At 45.0% G+C, this 20,522-nt stretch overlaps 1 protein-coding gene across 1 annotated transcript in view; it reads left to right on the top strand.

The window, feature by feature from the left end:
- CFAP20DC (CFAP20 domain containing) overlaps window positions 1-20,522 on the top strand; it is a 476,046-nt gene that overhangs the window by 235,067 nt on the left and 220,457 nt on the right. Inside the window, exon 13 of the mRNA XM_082266497.1 lies at window positions 1,391-1,704. Within this exon, the coding sequence (XP_082122623.1) occupies window positions 1,391-1,704 (314 nt within the window). The remainder of the gene's footprint in view (window positions 1-1,390; window positions 1,705-20,522) is intronic.

Below are 20,522 nucleotides of genomic sequence, written 5' to 3'. Positions count from 1 at the left end.
AGCCCTTACCTCTCCCAGGCTGAGTGGTGATGTGAAGGGAATTACAAAAGGCTCATATGAGCACAGATTAACCGCTTGCCGACCACCCGCTCGCTTTAGATTTGCTGCAAGAGGCTGGCTCGGCTACGCAAATCGACATTGGGGTACGTCGGCTTGTGGGAGCGGTCCTGGGGGCGAGCGCGCGCCTGTCCCCACTAGGCAGCAGGATTGCCGATGCATGGGACCGGCGGCACCAATTGCCGCCGGGCACACGCGATTGCTCCCCGATGAGAGAGAAGGACGGTCAGCTGTTGTAAACACAGCAGACCGTTGTTCTCTCTGAAATAATCACAGAGCGCCTGTGATCCTTCTATATAGGATCACATATCTCTGTGGTCATTTCACAAGCCCATCCAACCTACAGTTAGAAAACACTGCTCTAGGCTCACACTTAACCCTTTGATCACCCCTAGGTTAACCCCTTCCCTGACAGTGTCATTATTACAGTAACAGTGCACATTTTTAGCACTGATTACTGTAGTAATGGCACTGGTCCCACCAAAGTGTCAAAAAGGTCAATTAGGTGTCCGATCTGCCCGCGGCAATGTCGCAGTCCCACTAAAAAATAACAGATCACCGCCATTACTAGTAAAAAAATACAAATAAATAAAAATGACAAGTCTTTCTCCTAGTTTGTAGATGCGATAACTTTTGCGCAAACCAATCAAAATACGCTTATTCCGATTTTATTTACCAAAAATATGTAGCAGAATACAAATTGGTCTAAAAGGATGAAAAAATTAGAATTTTTTTTGGGAATCTTCGTTTTTTTTTTTTACACAATTGCCTTTTTTTGTTTATAGCGCAAAAAAAAAAAAAAAAAAAATCACACAGGTGATCAAATACCACCAAAAGAAAGCTCTATTTGTGGGAAAAAAAGGACGTAAATTTCGTTTTGGTACAGCGTCGCACGATCATTTTTTTTTTTTTATGTACAGCATTGCACGACTGCGCAATTGTCCGTTAAATTAATGCAGTGCCGAATCGCAAAAAATAGCCTGGTCATTAAAGGGGAAAATCTTCCAGTCCAGAACTGATTAAGGTACTGACACTAATTGCATACAACACTTAATCATATTTTTAAATGAACACATAAAAGCGCTTTATTTAGTATTTTTAGTTGCCCACCTGAGTTCAGCTTTAAAAATAAAAGACTGGTTGGAGAGAAATCAGTGCTGATTTACCATCAGGTAAAGAACTGGTTGCTGCAGCATATACACACAAATACAAGTTATAGATTGGCGCTCTCTTGTGTATCACACTTGAGAAGCCAAAAATTCACTAATTATACCCAATTGTTATGAGGATTATACGTGACACATTATCACCTTTCATGTGTTTTATCTTCCAGATGAGTGGGTATTTCCTGACGCTTCCCAAGATGAAGAATCCATATTGTCTAATACCCAACATCAAACAAACGTCAGTCTCAGCTGTCACCCGTTGGCAGATAGCAGCCAAGATGACATCAGCTATCCCGCAGATGGGGCCCCTGAGGACCCAGATCAAGTATCCCCCACTTCCTCAATGATTTGTACAACATCTCATGGGAAACTTCAGGCCTTTCAGTTTTCCAGAGACGTCATCTCACCAAATCTTCTGGAACATGACGGACGAGGAGCGCAAATGGAGGACGATTTCTATGGAAGTGACAGCAGCACTGAGGTACATTTGTTATGTAATTATAAGCTTTTTGGAAATATTAGAGGAACTGAATTTATTCTCTCTTGAGAAGATGAGATTAAGGGGGGATATGATCAACATGTATAAATACATAAGGGGTCCATATAGTGAACTCGGTGTTGAGTTATTCATTTTAAGGTCAACACAGAGGACAAGGGGGCACTCTTTACGCCTAGAGGAAAAAACAGATTTGGTCTCCAAATACGGAAAGGTTTCTTCACAGTAAGAGCTGTGAAAATGTGGAATAGACTCCCTCCAGAGGTGGCTCTGGCCAGCTCACTAGATTGCTTTAAAAAAGACCTGGGTTCTTTGCTGGGTGTACATAATATAACTGGGTACTAATATTTATAGGTAAAGTTGATCCAGGGAATATCCGATTGCCTCTCAGGGGATCAGGAAGGAATTATTTCCCCTGCCGTAGTAAATTTGATCATGCTTTGCTGGGGGGTTTTCACCTTCCTCTGGATCAACTGCGGGTATAGGATTGTGTATATGGGATTGCATGGTTGGGTTTTCATTACTGTTTTTTGTTTTTTATTGGTTAAGCCAGATGGACTTGTGTCTTTTTTCAACCAGACTAACTATGTAACTATGTATAAAAATCATGTTTGTGTATTGTAAGAAAAGGTAATCTGGTCTTGTACTAAAAACAGAGTGCAGGACCTGATGTCTACAGAGATTCCAAACTTACCTAGCATGTTAGAATGTCAGTCCATTCAAATGTGGCATCAGGGGCTGGCTGGCAACTTTCAGCCCAGGGGGCAAGTACAATCCAGAGGCCCATGGTGCCGCGACTTGCCCCCCCCCCCACTCTCCCCCTTCCCTGCCTCCTTCTGACCCCCATTCCAAGCTGAAGCTCCGTTCCAGGTACTCTTTACTCACCTGCTGAATCGGGGTTCCCAACCTAGCCAGCAGGGGGCGGTTGGGGGGAGCTGGGACAGCTCGGTGGGGCATTGAACCGACTTCTGCTCAGACACAGTTTACACCATCTATGCTGGGTGGGGGAGGGGGGGGGGGGCGCTCTGTCCTTGTCCTAATCCTCCACTCAGTAGGTCAGCAGCGGGGACTTTTTACTTCTCTTCACCAGGAATCTTTAGGGATTTCTGAGGCAATAGCAGCCTTTTTACAGAGCATCAGAGTGGCCCAGGGGGCAATTGCCCCCCTGCCCCCTGGCCCAGTCCTTCCCTTTGTGGTATTTTATTTATTACAGATCTGTATATAGCACCAACACTTTACGCAGTGCTTTACATATTGTAGATTACCATTAATCCCTTCCCTCATGGACAGGGCCGCTTGATAAGGCAGTACAGCCAGCCCTTTAGTTAAAAAGGGGGGCCCAGGCACCTGCTGAGCAGAAGGGCTGGCTGTACTGTCTTATTGCAGACACCAATCCTCTTCTACCTCCCCCTGCAGCGCTGCCAGCTTTTTCTCCTCTTTCTCCCGTGGCTGCACTTTAAGGGGAGTGGTTCTAGCACATGCGCCTCTTCCATATGCTGTAAGGGCCCCCCAGTGTGCCACTTTCCCCCGCTGCGCTGCCGGCTTCCCTCTCTCCCACTGGCAGCTGCTGCGGGCACACAGAGGGATGCTTCAGGATGGAAGGATATGTAATTTACTGACATCTTCCTTTCCTGAATGAACACAGTGAGCGATTGGTACCAATCCCCCCTGTGTCCATTCACCATTGAAGCATAGCAAATTGTGTTTACTATGCTTCCGTTTGTGAATGAACAGGAAACCTCAGAGTGCTTCCTATTCATTCATCTGTGAAACTGAGGCTGCAAAGAAAGGGAGTGATAAATCTATGTCCTCACTTAGTTTCAGTGGGGGGGGGGGAGGTGGGCCCTGTCAGGTAGGCTGTATGGGGCCCCGTGGTTTCTAACAGCAGCCCTGCTCATGGAACTTACAAACTGCAGTCCATATCACACATGCATACACATGCTAGGACCAATTTGTCTTTGGAGCATGGGAAGAAATCCACTCAAACACAAAGAGAACATGCAGACTCCAAGCAGGTATTGTCCTGACTGGGATTTGAATCAGGGACCCCAGTGCTATAAAGCTTACAGCGGTATTAAACCCAAAAGCAAACATTTCATATTTTGCAGCTTACCAATTCTTGGATGCGGTAGCTGCATTTGTTTTTCTTTCCTTTATTTTCACCTGGTGATCTTGCCAGTAAGTCTGTTATTTTTCAACAGAACACGCTCTCCTACAGATGTAGCATTTAGTGAGTTGGGACAAACCATTTAGCACTAACTGGGGTGCTTACAATAATCATCTTGTATATAACTAAAAAATGCAGCACTCAAACAAAAAGGAAATAAAAAGAAAAAAGTATTACACCCGTCCATTATAACAGTGTCCTTATGTAAATGTAGCTTACATGTAAAACAATAATATAAAGAGAAGACATGCGGTCGCACGAAACAGCTGTAGAGCAGATTTTTATGCCTGCAGTCTTGTCGCAACGCTATACTAGACTGGCAGCTACTGATGTAAGTGACACCAGTGGCTGATGTTTTTGGAAGTTTTTACTGCTTTTTATTATAATTATTATGATCTGAGTCACCAATAAATACAATACTAGAAGATTTTTCTTTGTTGTTGGTTGCTTTTTTCAATCTGGATGTGAGTGCCATATTCTATGGAATCATGAGTTTTACCAGTGGAGAGAGAGATTACCTGGCTGTCCATACCGGATGTTAAATGAATGGAGTACCAATCCCCTGAAGGAGAGACACTTCAGTTTTGAGCGCATTTAGCTTTTCTATTTCCATAGAGAGCAGTACTGTTCGGTGAGTGTGCATTTCTACTTACAGCGGAGTTCCGGTGGTTTTTGTGTTTATTAAATTCAGCAGCTACAAAAAGTGTATCTGCTGACTTTTAATAAACACACACTCCCCGGTCCAGCGATGCGGCCGGGGGGAGCCTCAGCTCTCTCCCTCTTCTCCCCATGGCGCCGGCATCTCTAATGTGTGCACCCAGCTGTGACAGCTTGCGGCTTCACAGCCGGGTGCGCACTTCGCCTGCGCGAATCGCGCTGCACGTCCTGAATGGACAAGCAATCTTCTGAGACCTGTGACGAATCCCAGAAGTTTGCAGGGAGGGGGAGAGGAGAACTTCCACCCGAGCTCAATAGGCGGTCCGAGCCAAAGTGGGAGCGGGTACCTGTCAAAGCTAGGTACCCACTCCCCCCCCCCCAAAATAAATGATATGCCAAATGACCTCCAACTTCCGAGATCGTATGCCTGTCTAGCTGTTTGTTGTTGTCTAGCTTTTTTTCTAGCAGTTTTGCACTGACTGCAGTAGTGATTTCAAATCATTGCAATGAGTGCACTACTGCAGCAGTAGTCCAATGACTCCTCCAATCCACTGTCTAGCTGTTTATTGTTGTCTAGCTTTTTTCTAGCAGTTTACTTTGCACTGACTGCAGTGTTAAAAATGTTAATAAACAAACATTAACATGTTCAGTAACAGATTTGTGTCGAAAATTGTGTTTATTTTGCAAAACTTTAAATGTTCAAAATATCAGCCCATATCGGCCGATACCGATATGCAATGGCCAAAACATCGGTATCGGTATCAGCAACGAAAAACTGATATCGGCCGATCACTACTGCATAGTGCTCTGAACAGTGGTCTGAGGAGGCCTATAATGCACAGTGTTTTGGGACGGTGGTATGAGAGGTCTGTAATGCTGCACAGTGCTCTGGACAGTGGTTTGAGGGGAGGCTTGTAATGCACAGTGCTCCGGACGGTGGTTTGAGGGGAGGCCTGTAATGCACAGTGCTCTGGACGGTGGTCTGAGGGGAGGCCTGTAATGCACAGTGCTCTGGACGGTGGTCTGAGGAGAGGCCTGTAATGCACAGTGCTCTGGACAGTCTGAAGTTGCCTGTAATGCACAGTGATCTGGACGGTGGTCTGAAGAGGCCTTCAATGCTAAACAGTGCTCTGGACGGTCTAAGGACCTGTAATTTACAGTGTTCTAGTCCTATGGACTGACGAGACTGTCAGGACTCAGGAGGCCTGTAATGCACAGTGCTCTGGATGGTCATCTGAGTCTGCAATGCTTCATAGTGCTCTTGATGGTCTTAGGAGGCCTGTAATGCACAGTGCTCTGGACAGTCTGAAGTTGCCTCTAATGCACAGTGATTTGGATGGTGGTTTGAGGAGAGGCCTGTAATGCACAGTGCTCTGGACGGTGGTCTGAGGGGAGGCCTGTAATGTACAGTGCTCTGGACGGTGGTCTGAAGGAAGGCCTGTAATGCACAGTGCTCTGGACAGTCTGAAGTTGCCTGTAATGCTCAGTGATCTGGACGGTGGTCTGAAGAGGCCTGTAATGCTACACAGTGCTCTGGACGGTCTAAGGAGACCTGTAATTTACAGTGCTCTAGTCCTATGGACTGTCGAGACTGTCAGGACTAAGGAGGCCTGTAATGCACAGTGCTCTGGATGGTTATCTGAGTCTGCCATGCTTCACAGGGCTCTTGAGGCCTGTAATGCACAGTGCTCTGGATGGTTGAGAGTCGGGACTCTCAGGAGGCCTGTAATGTACAGTACTCTGGATGGTTGTGAGTCGGGACTCTCGGGAGGTCTGTAATGCACAGTGCTCTGGATGGTTGAGAGTCGGGACTCTCAGGAGGCCTGTAATGTACAGTGCTCTGGATGGTTGTGAGTCGGGACTCTCGGGAGGCCTGTAATGCACAGTGCTCTGGATGGTTGTGAGTCGGGACTCTCGGGAGGCCTGTAATGTACAGTGCTCTGGATGGTTGTGAGTCGGGACTCTCGGGAGGCCTGTAATGCACAGTGCTCTGGATGGTTGTGAGTCGGGACTCTCGGGAGGCCTGTAATGTACAGTGCTCTGGACAGTCATCTGAGGAGACCTGTAATGCTGTACAGTACTAAGCATTCCACACCACTAATCATGCTACAGTCTCTACCTTGCTAGCTGGGCGGTGCAGCACTCATGGGCTTTTCAGGCAGAGCTCCAAGGAAACTGGAATTTCACATGGGCTAACGTCCCTCCCTCACATTTTTGTTCCATTTTCGTTAGTTGACGAAAATTGAATTGATTTTTGTCAGTTTTCATCAATTGATAAAAATGTGGGGCCATTTTCATTTCATTTTAATCACTGGAAATGTTTTTGTCAATGAAATTAACACTGATGATGAGAAAGTTCAACATGGAAAAAGGGAACCTTTTATAATGGCCCATGAAGGTGTGCAGACCCAGGAACTCAAGTTCAGAGATAGCACCAAAAGAGTGCCTGAGAGATGTAAGAGATAATTGTGTGGTTCAACTCCCCAACAGCTACTAAAAACTAAAATATCATTATCTTTGCCACACCACCTGCATCTTTCACCATAACATAAAAAAATAAGAAATCCAGCAGGAAGAGTCAGGGTGGAGGGAGAGTGTTGGATGTCGGAATTCTGCAGAGAGACCTTAACCACTTTACCACCGGAGGATTTTCCTGCTGTACGTCCAGGCCACTTTTTGCAATTCGGCACTGTGCGACTTTAACTGACAATTGCGCGATCATGCAACGCCGTACCCAAACGAAATTTCCATCCTTTTTTTCCCACAAAGAGAGCTTTTTTTTGGTGGTATTTGATCACCTCTGCACTTTTCATTTTTTGCGATATTAATAAAAAAAAGCGTCAATTTTGAAAAAATAACAATAGTTTTCTACTCTCTACTAAAAAATATCCAATATATTACATTTTTGTCATATATTTAGGCCAAAATGTATTTAGCTACATGTCTTTGACAAAAAAATTCTCAATGAGCGTATTTTTAACCGCTTTAAGACCAGAAGATTTTACCCCATTCCTGACCAGGCCAATATTTTGCGATTCGGCACTGTGTTACTTTAACGGACAATTGCGCGGTCGTGCGATGCTGTACCCAAATTAAATGTATGTCTTTTTTTTCCCACAAATAGAGCTTTCTTTTGGTGATATTTGATCACCTGTGCGATTTTTTTCTTTTTGCGCTATAAACAAAAAAAGAGCGACAATTTTGAAAAAATAACAATATTTTTCACATTTTTTATATGAAATTCCCCCAAAAAAATGTAAAAATCTAAATTTTTTAACATTTTAGGCCAATTTGTTTTTTGCTACATATTTTTGGTAAAAAAAATCGCAATAAGAGTATTTTGATTGGTTTGCGATTTTTTTTGCAGGACTGCGACATTGCGGCGGACAGATCGGACCCTTGACTGACATTTTTGACACTTTTGGGGGTACCAGTGACATTACTACAGTAATCAGTACTATAAATATGCACTGTTACTGTAAAAATGACACTGGCAGGGAAGGGGTTAACTTTTATTGATGATCAAGAGGTTAATGTATGCCTGGTGCTTACTAACGTGTGTGGGGGGAGGGGACTGAGTGACACAGGCACAGATCGCAGGTTTAGCTAAGCTGAATCCTGCAATCTGTCCCTGCATGTCACTTAGGAGATCCGCCCGCTTTGTTTACACAAGCGGGCGGATCTCCACACTTGATCCCCGACGATCGGGGAAGAGCGGCGATGATCACCGCCGCTCCTCCCCTGGCCAGACTCCCGATGTGACTGAATACAGCGGGAGCGAGCCTCCGGCGGCGCGCGCGCCGCCCACAGGGGGAGGAGTCCAGCGACGTAGGTCTACGTCGCTGGACGATAACAGACCACTTTGCCGCAGTACCAGCTCAGTGAGCGGTCGGCAAGTGGTTAAATGCAGCAGTTTTTGTCTGCTGTATATTGGTGGAGGACAGGCGATGTATAGCCAAACATTTTTTTCTTCTAGCTTTGGACAGAGTAGAGAAGAATTATAACCCTGACAGTTTGTTTTGCTGTTTGTGAACTATTGGGGAAATTTCCTTCACTTTATGCCCCAGAGATGCAAACAGAAATTATAGGAAATCTTCCAAAGTGATGAGAATTCGGATGCCATGAAACTAGCTATCAGAGGCAGCAATGCCTTACATCTCACACTGCAGATAAACAGATATGAGGCTGTAGACACAAAAGTGTCCAGGTACCCTCACATACAAAGAAGTACAGTGTTATATTTCTGGAGGAATTCCAGAAGAAAGATGCATATTTTAGGGTACTGCTCAGTGGCGGCCCATCCATTAGGGACTTAGGGGCGCCGCCTCCCTATCCATGCGTCCGGCCCCCTAATCTACATGCAGGACGCCGGACCCATGGATTCCAATGGGGGGTATTCTTTTTTTTTTGAAGCACGTGATTAGAGCCAGAGGCTCTAATAGGCTTCAAAAAAGGGTGGGCTCGGGCGCATAGCACTGCGCCCTGAGCCAATCCAGTTGTGTGACAATAGCTAATGAATATTCACTATTGCCACACTGATTCTCCTCTCGGCCAATCAGGAAGTGGGTCCTGAGATCTGTTTCCCGATTGGCCGAAAAGAGAAGGCATCCTATTGGTCGAGAGGGAACATGGGGACTGAGGGGGAAGCTGCTGCCATCTGTCAGTCTCGCGGAGGTAGGTAAACTGGCATGGGGGGGGTCGTCCGTCTGTCTGTCTGCCTGCCATTGGAGGGGGTCCGGGGGGTCCGTCTGCCGCTGGAGTGATTGCGAGGGTCCATCTGCTGCCCGCCCCCCCCCCCCCGACTGATGGAGCACCAGCCACCACTGGTACTGCTTAGGCATAAGTAAAGCCGTTCTTCACCTTGTTTTAAAAAACGTGAAAGTCAGCAGCTACAAATACTATACCTGCTGACTTTTAATAAAAGGACACTTACCTGTTTAGGGGTCCAGCGCTGTGCTTGCCCGAACCAGTTCTGTGAGCAGCCTTCTGTGATTTTTGCAGCTTCATACCTGGCTGCCTACTGTGCATGCACGAGCAGTACTGCGTTTGTGAATGGTCCTGCAGCCTTCAGAGGCCTGTGGCGTGTCCCAGAAGGTTTTCTTGGGCAAGGAAGTTGGAGAGGGTACCTGTCAAAACCAGGTATCCCCCCCCCCCCAAAAAAAAGCGCCAAAAACAGAAAAGGAGGTTTGAGGATAGCGTAAAGCAAAACTTCCCCTTTAGGGTAACACTTCTAGATGTTCCCTATAACATAACAAAACATTACTTTTTTGGTTAAGGTCCACTTTAAGAAACTATTTGATGGGGGTATGTGTTATGGCATTTTTTTTATATCATTCCTTTTGTGTAAATTGCCTTGATTTTTTTATTTGAAATAATTTGGCTAATCTTGTATGGCAGAGAATGTCGAATGTTTTAGTGCAGCATGGTATGCTTTGTACTAGATATTAAAATGCAGGTTTTAGCATTCCCCAAGTATGATGCAAAGACATTAGCACAGATGAGTATGGCCCAGAGCTTGTTCATTGATCGAACTGTGCAGATGTGCTATTAGAAACACAGCATTTTTTCTCCATCATCTGTCATTTCAAAGAGCTACTCAACATTCCAGAGTCATTTGTTATATATGGACAAACCTTTCAATGATTTATTTGTTTATGATCAATGGCATCTGCGCAAAGTCCCCTCTAAATCATGTTCGTGTCACTTATGTGGGCCGGAACATGGACATTGCTTACAAAGCAGCATGAATCATCGCTGTAATGTACAAGATGGTCATAAATGAACTCACAATATTTGAAATGAAATAACAGGTCGGTAATAGCAATATTTGGTGTAAAGGTTATTGTGGTTGTTTGAGTCAGTTTTAGATATACTCTTTAAAGATTGATAAGAGGGCCTACAGGCATTCTAAGAGTATTTTTATACGGTCCAACTGGTTACTGTCACATGCTTTACCCAAATGCAGGGCCTTTCTTATCAGGCAAAGCTTGTGGGTTGGGGCTTACTTGCCCTGCACGTGGCGGCACGTTTCATGCAAAGCACGTTCATCAATGCCCGGGACCAGGCAAAGACTGCGGCCATGTAAAGGATCTAACATTAAGGCAATTCCCCGACTTAGAGATGAGCTTCCACTGTGTGCAGCAATAAAATACAGAGTTCCTCTGAAAAATGTAATTGCATACTGTAAGTTGTGTCTGCAATAGGAGGGATGCGCTTAGCCTGTGCCCACTCCACCAGTCCAGCGTACCACTGTTATCTTCGAGGACCTGCTACTTTACCAGGTTAACTTAACGACTGGTTGCTTGTTCCTTCACTTGGCTACCTATAGCAACTACACACTTCCACTTGTGTCCAGCCAAGTTAACTCTCTTGTACTAGTGTTGCTTCATATCCCATAGTGCAAATACAGACCCAGGTTCCTTTGGAATAGGCTAGAACCAACATGTGCCCCTTTAAATAACTTCAGACCAGGCTCAGACGTTTAATGCAACTTTATTGTTAAAATGCAGCATGGCAATACATAATGAATAACGTCCTTTTCCTAATCCTAACTATGACAGAATAATGGTCCAGGCATACCTCCATGAGGTGAGAGTCCATAATGATGATGTCCATGGCTTGGATGCTGCCTCTGATTACTGGTCTCTTCAGTGCCACACTTGCGTTCACTCTTGCGCTCACAAGTGAGTCTACGATCCACCTATACACGTGTCCCATTCCCCGGCCCCTCGGTCTTAACTGTCCCCCAATTTTTGGCCCTCCAAAACCAAAAGCCTAATAACTGAGCTAAATATGTTTAACCCTTTCCCCAGCCTGGGCTGGCGGTGGAACAAGTAACTATACACACATCACAAGGGGTGCTGGAGAGGGCCAAACTCCCCCCAGATTCTAGTGTTGCCCAAAGGGCAACCCATGGATTTGCTTTGCCAACCATCCACCAGGAGAAGTTGTCTCCTGTTAGCACTGTCAGACCCCCCCCCCCCCAGACATGGGGAGGATAGAGGGATCGATCTGCTCTGCCTCCTCCTGCCAATCTTGTTCTGTGTCTGCCCACACTCCAATCCTTGCCCAGTGCTGTGCCGGAGAATAGGAATGCGTGGGCATGAAATTTGAAACACCGCAGCCAGAAACTTTATGGTGGCTGCATGATTGATGTCTCTGCCTAAGCCACCAGAGACCAGCCTGGGGTGAGTGAGGTGAGCAGTGCACTGTAACTGAATTCGCCCCATCTCCCTCCCTTCTCTCCCCCATCTGTCTCCCTCCCCCTCTTTGTTCATTTTCAGTTAACACTCAGGGACAACTTTAGTACTATTGGGAAATGGCTTACAATCTGCTGGTTGGATAAAATGATGGGTTATTACCCACACCTTTGTGATGCTTCTGTATTAACCCCCTTAATGTGTGTATAGTTAGCTGTTCCACCGCCAGCCCAGTCTGGGGAAAGGGTTAAACATATTCAGCTCAGTTATTAGGCTTTTGGTTTTGGAGGGCCAAAGAATTGGGGGACAGTTAAGACCGAGGGACCGGGGAATGGGACACGAGTATAGGTGGATCGTAGACTCACTTGTGAGCGCAAGAGTGAGCGCAAGTGTGGCACTGAAGAGACCGGTAATCAGAGGCAGCATCCAAGCCATGGACATCATCGTTATGGACTCTCACCTCATGGAGGTATGCCTGGACCACTATTTTATCATAGTTAGGATTAGGAAAAACCCCCTTTCTGCCTAGCCCCAGCACCCCTTTAGGGGTTCGTTCACATGTGCTTTAGTCTCTGAAAAAAAATCTGTGTTCAGATCACTTTTCAGAGAGCATTAGGCAGGCAGTGAGGTGGCATTGTATCACCTCCTCACCACCTGCTTTAACCCCATGCAGTGGTGGGGTGCTTGCAGAGCAGCCCCAATTACTTGAATGGGTCACCTTCAGCAGGCACTGTGCCCACAGAAAGCAACAGAGGGAATAATTCCTACTATGGCCACTAACCAAATATCACAGTGGCAGCATGTGTACACCCCCAGCCCTGTGTTGCCAACTGTCCATAAATTTACAGACGGTTTGTAAAAAAAACAGGCCCTTTTCTCCTGTCTGTAAAAGTCTGTGGACATGCATGTGTATTTGATCATTGGGGTGCACACCCTAATGTAATTGGCTGCGCACACTTATACTGCTTCCACACATCGCTAGTGAGGTAGCTCATCGTAGTGACAGGCTGATAAGAATATGAGGGTAGGGCATAATGGGGCATAGTGGGTGCCAGCACTTCATACCCATGCAGATTTCTTTATTCTCAAGCTGGCTAGACACTGTGAGAATTTCATGAAGAACTGGCCGAAATATGCTTTGTAGGTTCCTGTCAGACCCTTCCGCCCCACATCTTCCTAATAAAAGATACAGGGAGCCAGGTAGAATTGTTGGCCAAAAGCTTAATCCATGTCTGCCATGGTTGTGTAATACTAACTATTCTTTCCTGGTACCTTACCGAGGCTTGGCGCCATACTATGAAGCTTGTTAAAAACTTTAAACGTATCACAATATTTAATAGGATCATAAAGACATGATTTTGCAAAAAAAAAAAAAAATGATTGATAGCATTGTTTTCATCATATATATATATAACTTTGTAAAATGACCTCTAGGTAGTTGTCACTTTTCTGTTTCTGTTACTGAGCCTTCAATTTTGCAAGGCATGGATTTTGCACCTATTAAAGTTTCTTTGAAGCCTAGTAAACCATGTCTCTGTGTATTCAAAAATGAGTTATTCAGATTACAGTTTTTGTTTTCAGTGCAGCTACAGTATAGGATATTTTCCATGATCAGATTTCAGAGAGTAAATCCGGCATAGCAAACGTCTAAAGTTCCTATGCGACCTGCAGGGGAAAACAATTTGAATTCAGATCATTTAAGTGTATATGCTGAAATTTGCTTATACCACTTGTAAAGCAAACATGTGGCCCTAGAAAAAGTATTAAAGCTGAAGTTTGGTGATTTTTTTAAATCAGAACCATACATGAATGAGGAATGTCCCATGCCTGTACTGGTGATTACAAACCTAACAACCAAAGCTGCCTCAGTACATACTTGACATTTAAGCCCCGTACACACATACTGATCGTCGGCCGAACGATCGCCCGTCTTTTGTCCAGGGCTGTCGTGTCTGTTGAAAACTGCAAAAGACTGCACACGAATTTTGTTGGCCAACAACAGCCGACTGCAGAAGTGATGTCATGTGATGGTTAACTTTCCTTGTCTTTTTTCTTTACTGAGCATGCCCAGTCTTGCTAATCTGCTGTCTGTCGGCCGAAATCTGTACTGACTGGCGAACAATCGGCCGTTCTGGTGTTGGCCAACAAAAATTTTAATGCCTGCATGACAGATTCAGATCCGGCCGAAAATGCGCTGTCGGCTGTCAGAAGCATCATACTAACATACTAACAAGCCTACAATCGGCCGATCGGTCGTCGGCCGAATATTTACGGCCGACAATCGGTACGTGTGTACGGGGCTTTACTCTTCTGGTTTGACATTGCAGCACCACCTAGGGAGGCACCTCCCTCCACTTCCCCTATCCCCTCCTTCCCCTACCATCCCTAAGCAGCTTAGCAAATAGTGAGAAGAGTTAGGCCTCTTTCACACGGAGCGGACCATATTGTGATCCGCTCCGGCACTTTTTTTTTTTCTCACGGACACGGATGACACTTGTGTCATCCGCTCCGTATGTCCGCATATCATCCCATCCGTTTGCGGATGATATACGGACATAATGCATGTCTATGGGCATTGCGGATGTCAGCAGATGACACCGCTGCCATCCTATTTTGCATCCGTTACGTTTTTTAAATGGAACAAAAATAGGGTTCTGTTCCGTTCCAAAAAACAGAACAGAACTGAAAGGACGAAAATCGGATGTCAGCGGATGGTCATCCGCTGACATCCGCAATGCCATTGACATTCATTATGTCCGTATATCACCCGCAAACGGATGGGGTGATTTACGGACATACGGAACGTCCGTGTGAAAGAGCCCTTAGGCTCTTTTCACACCTCATCATTTTGTAGCTTGAAGCTGGAAGCTCCAGAACGCTGGGGGGGCGGGGGGAATTTTTCTCTATGGAGTTGGTTCACATCTCCACTACAAGTCACCTGAAGGCAAACGCCTGGAGCTAAAAAAAGTGAAACTTTTTTGTAGCTAAAATTGGGCAGATTAGTGGGTTTTTTAAACATTTTGGTTCCATAAAAATGCATGGGAACGCTTGCTTTGAGCATTTTTGAGCATTTTAACACATTTTGTCAGGTGTTTCTGAACATTTATCTGCTCAAATGCAATAACCTAATGAAGAATAAATAAATAAAGATATCATAAAAATAAATAAATTAACTGGTTTACGTCCGCCCGCCGCAGATGTACTGCGGCAGGCAGCCACCCCCATGCAAATCGCAACATGTACGGCGCTCACTCTCGGGAGTCTAGGGGGCGAGCGTGCGCCGCCGGTGGCGCACTTCCGCCCCCGCTCATCAGCGGGGAAGACGATACAGCGGGCAGACACCCGCGATAGTTCCCCGATGAGAGAGAAGTACGCTCGGCTGTTGTAAACACAGCCGACTGTCCTTCTCCCTGGGATGATCACAGAGCTCATGTGATCCTTCTATATAGGATCACATGTCTCTATGGTCATTTCAGAAGCCCAACCCCATACAGTTAGAATTACTCCCCTAGGCTTACTTTTAACCCCTTGATCACCCACAGGGTTAACCCCTTCCCTGACAATGACATTATTACAGTAACAGTGCATATTTTTAGCACTGATTACTGTAGTAATGTCACTGGTATCCCCAAAAGTGTAAAAAATATCAGTTAGGGGTCCGATCTGTCCGCTGCAATGTCGCAGTCCCGCTAAAAATCGCAGATCACCACCATTACTAGTAAAAAAAAAAAAACAATAGAAATGACATAAATCTTTCCCGTAGTTTGTAGACGCGATAACTTTTGCACAAACCAATCAAAATACGCTAATTGCGTTTTTTTTTCGCCAAAAATATGTAGCAGAAAACAAATTGGCTTAAAATGTTAAAAAAATTAGATTTTTACGTTTTTTTGGGAATGTCCTGTAGCAGAATGTAAAAAAATATATATATTTTTTCCCACAAAATTGTATTTTTTTGTTTATAGCGCAAAAAATAAAAACTGCACAGGTGCTCAAATACCACCAAAAGAAAGCTCTATTTGTGCGAAAAGAAGGACGTAAATTTAATTTTGGTACAGCGTCGCACGACCGCGCAATGTCCGTTAAAGTAACGCAGTGCCGAATCGCAAAATAGGGCCTGGTCAGGAAGGGGGTAAAATCTTCCGGGGCTGAAGTGGTTAAATAAATATAAAACCCTAACCCCAATAATAAACCTCTAACCTTAACTCTTCACCTAACAAAAAAAACCTAACTAACTAAATAAATACATAATAAGCTAATAAATAAACCCCTATCCCTTAACCCCTTACAACAAGAAGCATAAAGGTAAGAAATAAATAATAATAAAATAAATAATAAATAAAAGCAGATGAAAAAGCTAAACAACATAGCAACAAATGATACAACAGATTTTTTTTTTTTCTTTTGGCTAAAAGACCAGCGCTTAAAAAAACGCTGTACACAAACTGTCAAAAACGGCTGAAAAAATGCTCAAAAATGTGACGCTTAGGTGTGAATGCAGCCTAAGTGCAAGCAGGGTATTACAGAATCTTGCTCAGGTGCAGGCAGTGTTCGCCAGAACCCCAAACAGGACTGGGGTGTACTGCTGCAGAACAGCAGCATCTAGATGTAAAACTGAGCAGCTAATCTGAGCTTCCTATTTGTAATTCAAGACTTCATTTTCAGTTTTTGCTACCGTCTACTAATGGAAACTTCTTTAAAACGCCCCAATACTCTGTAACTCTATTTGAGACTTTTTTTTCCCAGTCAAAAAGACCTGCAATCTAATAGACTGCACTGCAGCAAAGCTCATTATACGTCAATATCATTTTATAATTTCCGTCTGAATACCAGTGTGACAGTGTCTTCAATGCTTCATGCATACCAGATTCCCATTTTTAAATCCAGTCACAGCTACAGATACTTATATTATTCTATGGCAATTAAGTTGGTAGACAGACTGATTAAATAAATGATTGAATAATGTAACATTGATTTCTGTCTAATAAATTCAATAACCTTGCATGCTGCAGTCCATCATGTTTCCAATTCTTTCTACACACCCCACAAGTTTGCTGTTTCATTGCTCATATTACCCATATGTCTGTAAGAAGTACATACACTCCCTGGACAATATTAAATCTAGCACTGTACTTTTTTTAGGTTGTATCTGGGTTTATATCTGTACCGTGATGGTTTAATAGTAATACAGAAATTGTTTTCAGCACCATTTACTTTAGAACTCACAACCCAGTACTGAAAAGATCATGCACCCCAGTACTCTAAGCACCATGCACCCCGATACATCACCATGCATTTCAATGCACACAGCACCATGCACTCAAATACTCAAGATGGTTTAATAGTAATACAGAAATTGTTTTCAGTATTATTAAATGGATATACCAAGGACAAGCCGAGAACTCTTCAGGGGGGATCTTGGACTTATTGGTGAATTATAAATGTTTTACTACAGCATGCACTCAATGCACTACATCATTCGCCCCAATACACAGACCACCATACACCCCAATGCACACAGCACCATTTACTTTAGAACTCACAACCCAGTACTGAAAAGATCATGCACCCCAGTACTCTAAGCACCATGCACCCCGATACATCACCATGCATTTCAATGCACACAGCACCATGCACTCAAATACTCAAAGGCACCAAGCACCCAAATACTCAAAGGCACACTCTTAGGCATGAAAGTACCCGTAGCACTATGCACCCTAAAACACACCGCACTATTCACACCCTTCCACCCATACACACATTACATACATACATGTCATGTAATACCTCTGAGCTTATGTGTGTGGCTCATCAGGCTGCAGGGAATTCCTAACTCAGCAGAATTCATTCTTCCTTGGCTCATCACTCATGAGAAGCTCTGCTCACTTCTTCCACATCACTACCCTTCCCACTCCAGGCCTGACATGTGCATTCACACAGACCCCTTACAAGGGAGATAAGCGTCCCACTGTACTGTAGCCACGGGAATAGAAGGCGAGGGCCCCATCAAACCTAACATGGCCCTGACTGTGGCTGAAAGGCCCTGACTGCCCCTACAACCAGGAATCACCATTTAATAAGTAAAATGGTTCACAAATTGTCTATTGTGTAATACGCATTACCTATGCAACCAATGTTATTGTTTTGTTGTTTTTTTACATTTATATGTAATCCTTTCTTAATAAAATGAATAATAATTAACCTTGCCTATAAAATCCCACTTTCTCTTTTTTGGCCTGAGGAACCAAACTTCTTTTTCGAATTTCCCATAGGCTCCCCTCTGCATTTTCCTGAGATATGTCTATTTAGAAATGGGTAGGACCCCTTTTGTCCTACAGAACAGCCTGAACTCTTTAATTTCCCTAAAGGGAACCGATGAGTGCTCCATAATCTTGGCATATCAACAGAGCCACCTTCTATGGTAAGTGGAGGGGAGGAACAGGGAACACTGCTTGTACCAGCTTATCAGCAGGAACAATAGCAACAGGCTTTCCACTGTTCTGAATCAGCAGGCAGCATTCAGGTTTGGGTGCTCCCAACAAAATTGTCATACCAATCAAGCACAAAAGGGCTGACCAGGTCCCTGTGATCTCATGTCTATAGGTACCATTGTGTAGCGCTACCCCCGCAGGAGCCGCTGGTTGAATTGGGTTCTCTGTTCTTACCGTGACCTCTACAAAGACCTCTGTACCTCTGACACCTTGAGTATATCCGTCAACAGACACAAATTGACAAGGTTTGGTAAATGTCTCAGGGTCACCCTAAAATGAGACTCAAAACCTTGGAGTATGATAACAAGTTATATTAGGAAAATGAGTAGTCAAAAAAAAAAATAACAGGAAATCACAGTGCAGCCCACATTTTAGCATATACAGTACAGTTTCAAATATCAATCAATGCAGTAGGAGTGCCTCCTTAGGTTTTGTGTTTCACACAGTACATTAGGTTTTGCGTTTTACACAGTACAACTGTGCTTAATCATTACCCTTTTTTTTGGAGTTCCAAATGCCTTTATTGTAATATCCAAACCGACCAGTCCAGGTAGACGTGTTTCACACAGTAAAACTGTGCCTAATGATTAAGCACAGTTATACTGTGTGAAACACGTCTACATGGACTGGTTGGTGTTTTGTCGTGCAACTTTGAATATCACAATAAAGGCATATGAAACTCCAGTGATGTGGGGCCATTTCTTCTTATTTTGACAGTATTTGTAGCAGCAGGTCTCCTTTGGTGATGAACGGGGGTCCCCTTTAAGATAAAATGATTCCAGGTGTACCTCTGAAGTATTCAGGCAAGCAGTGTCTTTGCGATACAGCAACAGCCTTTAGATAGACTCAGCAGCATCACAGCAGAAATCAGCAGGTCTGGGTCTCCAGCACTAGACCTCAGGATGATCGCTGGCTCCTGCACACAGTGAGATGGACCAGTTCTCCACAATTGACAGGCACCTAGTGGTACAAAATAAACACAAATCCACACCAGACACTTTAAACAATGTATATAAAATATGAACAAATCATATCCCTCTTTAGCATGGGTTCTCAACCTGTGGCACTCCAGCTGTTGCGCTTCATAATGCCCCTGCATTTGGAAGTAACTGCTATGCATCATGGGACTTGAAGTTCTGCAATAGCTGAAGGGCCACACGTTGAGCATCCATGCTCTATAGCAGGCATGTCCAACCTGCGGCCCGAGGGCCGCATGCGGCCCAGAACTACAGGCAATGCGGCCCACTGCCCCTTGGCAATTATTTTTTTTTTGCTGGGGAGGAAGGAAGTTGAGTCGGGGCACGGCCACAGCGGCTTCCAACTAACTGTAGGCAGAGGCTGCCTCGGAGCCTCTGTCAATGATAGACAGCACATTGGTGACGTCTATCATAGGAGCCGGTCCAGGAGGCACAACTTCGTATGACAGCGGTCGCCCAGTAAGCGGGAGATCCCTGCTCTGTGTAATCCAGCGGCTCTCCTCTCTCTTCATTGCAGACTGCATTGGATGGGCACGCACTGGTGAGGCTGCATTGGATGGGCACTGATCAGGCTGCATTGGATGGGCATGCACTTGTGAGGCTGCATTGGATGGGCACTGATCAGGCTGCATTGGATGGGCACGCACTGGTGAAGCTGCATTGGATGGGCATGCACTGGTAAGGTTGCATTGGATGGGCATGCACTGGTAAGGTTGCATTGGATGGGCATGCACTGGTGAGGCTGCATTGGATGGGTACTGATCAGGCTGGATTGGATGGGCATGCACTGATGGGGCTGCATTGGATGGGTACTGATCAGGCTGGATTGGATCGGCATGCACTGGTGAAGCTGCATTGGATAGGCACTGATCAGTCTGCATTGGATGGGCACGCACTGGTGAAGCTGCATTGGATGGGCACTGTGTAGGCTGCATTGGATAGGCACGCACTGGTGAAGCTGCATTGGATGGGCATGCACTGGTAAGGTTGCATTGGATAGGCATGCACTGGTGAGGCTGCATTGGATGGGTACTGATCCGGCTGGATTGGATGGGCATGCACTGATGGGGCTGCATTGGATGTGTACTGATCAGGCTGGATTGGATGGGCATGCACTGGTGAGGCTGAATTGGATGGCCACTGATCAGTCTGCATTGGATGGGCACGCACTGGTGAAGCTGCATTGGATGGGCACTGTGTAGGCTGCATTGGATAGGCATGCACTAGGCTGCAAGTGCTGTGCGATCTCCCGTCTGCCGCGGGAGACTTAGGATGTCTGTAGTCAGTGACAGAGCCGCTGCTTCCTGTATAG

The sequence above is a fragment of the Pelophylax lessonae genome (genome assembly GCF_965119305.1).
Source record: "Pelophylax lessonae genome assembly, chromosome: 8".
NCBI classification, from domain to species: domain Eukaryota; kingdom Metazoa; phylum Chordata; class Amphibia; order Anura; family Ranidae; genus Pelophylax; species Pelophylax lessonae.
Note: the sequence above shows the minus strand (reverse complement) of the source record. Positions and strands in the feature narration are given on the sequence as shown.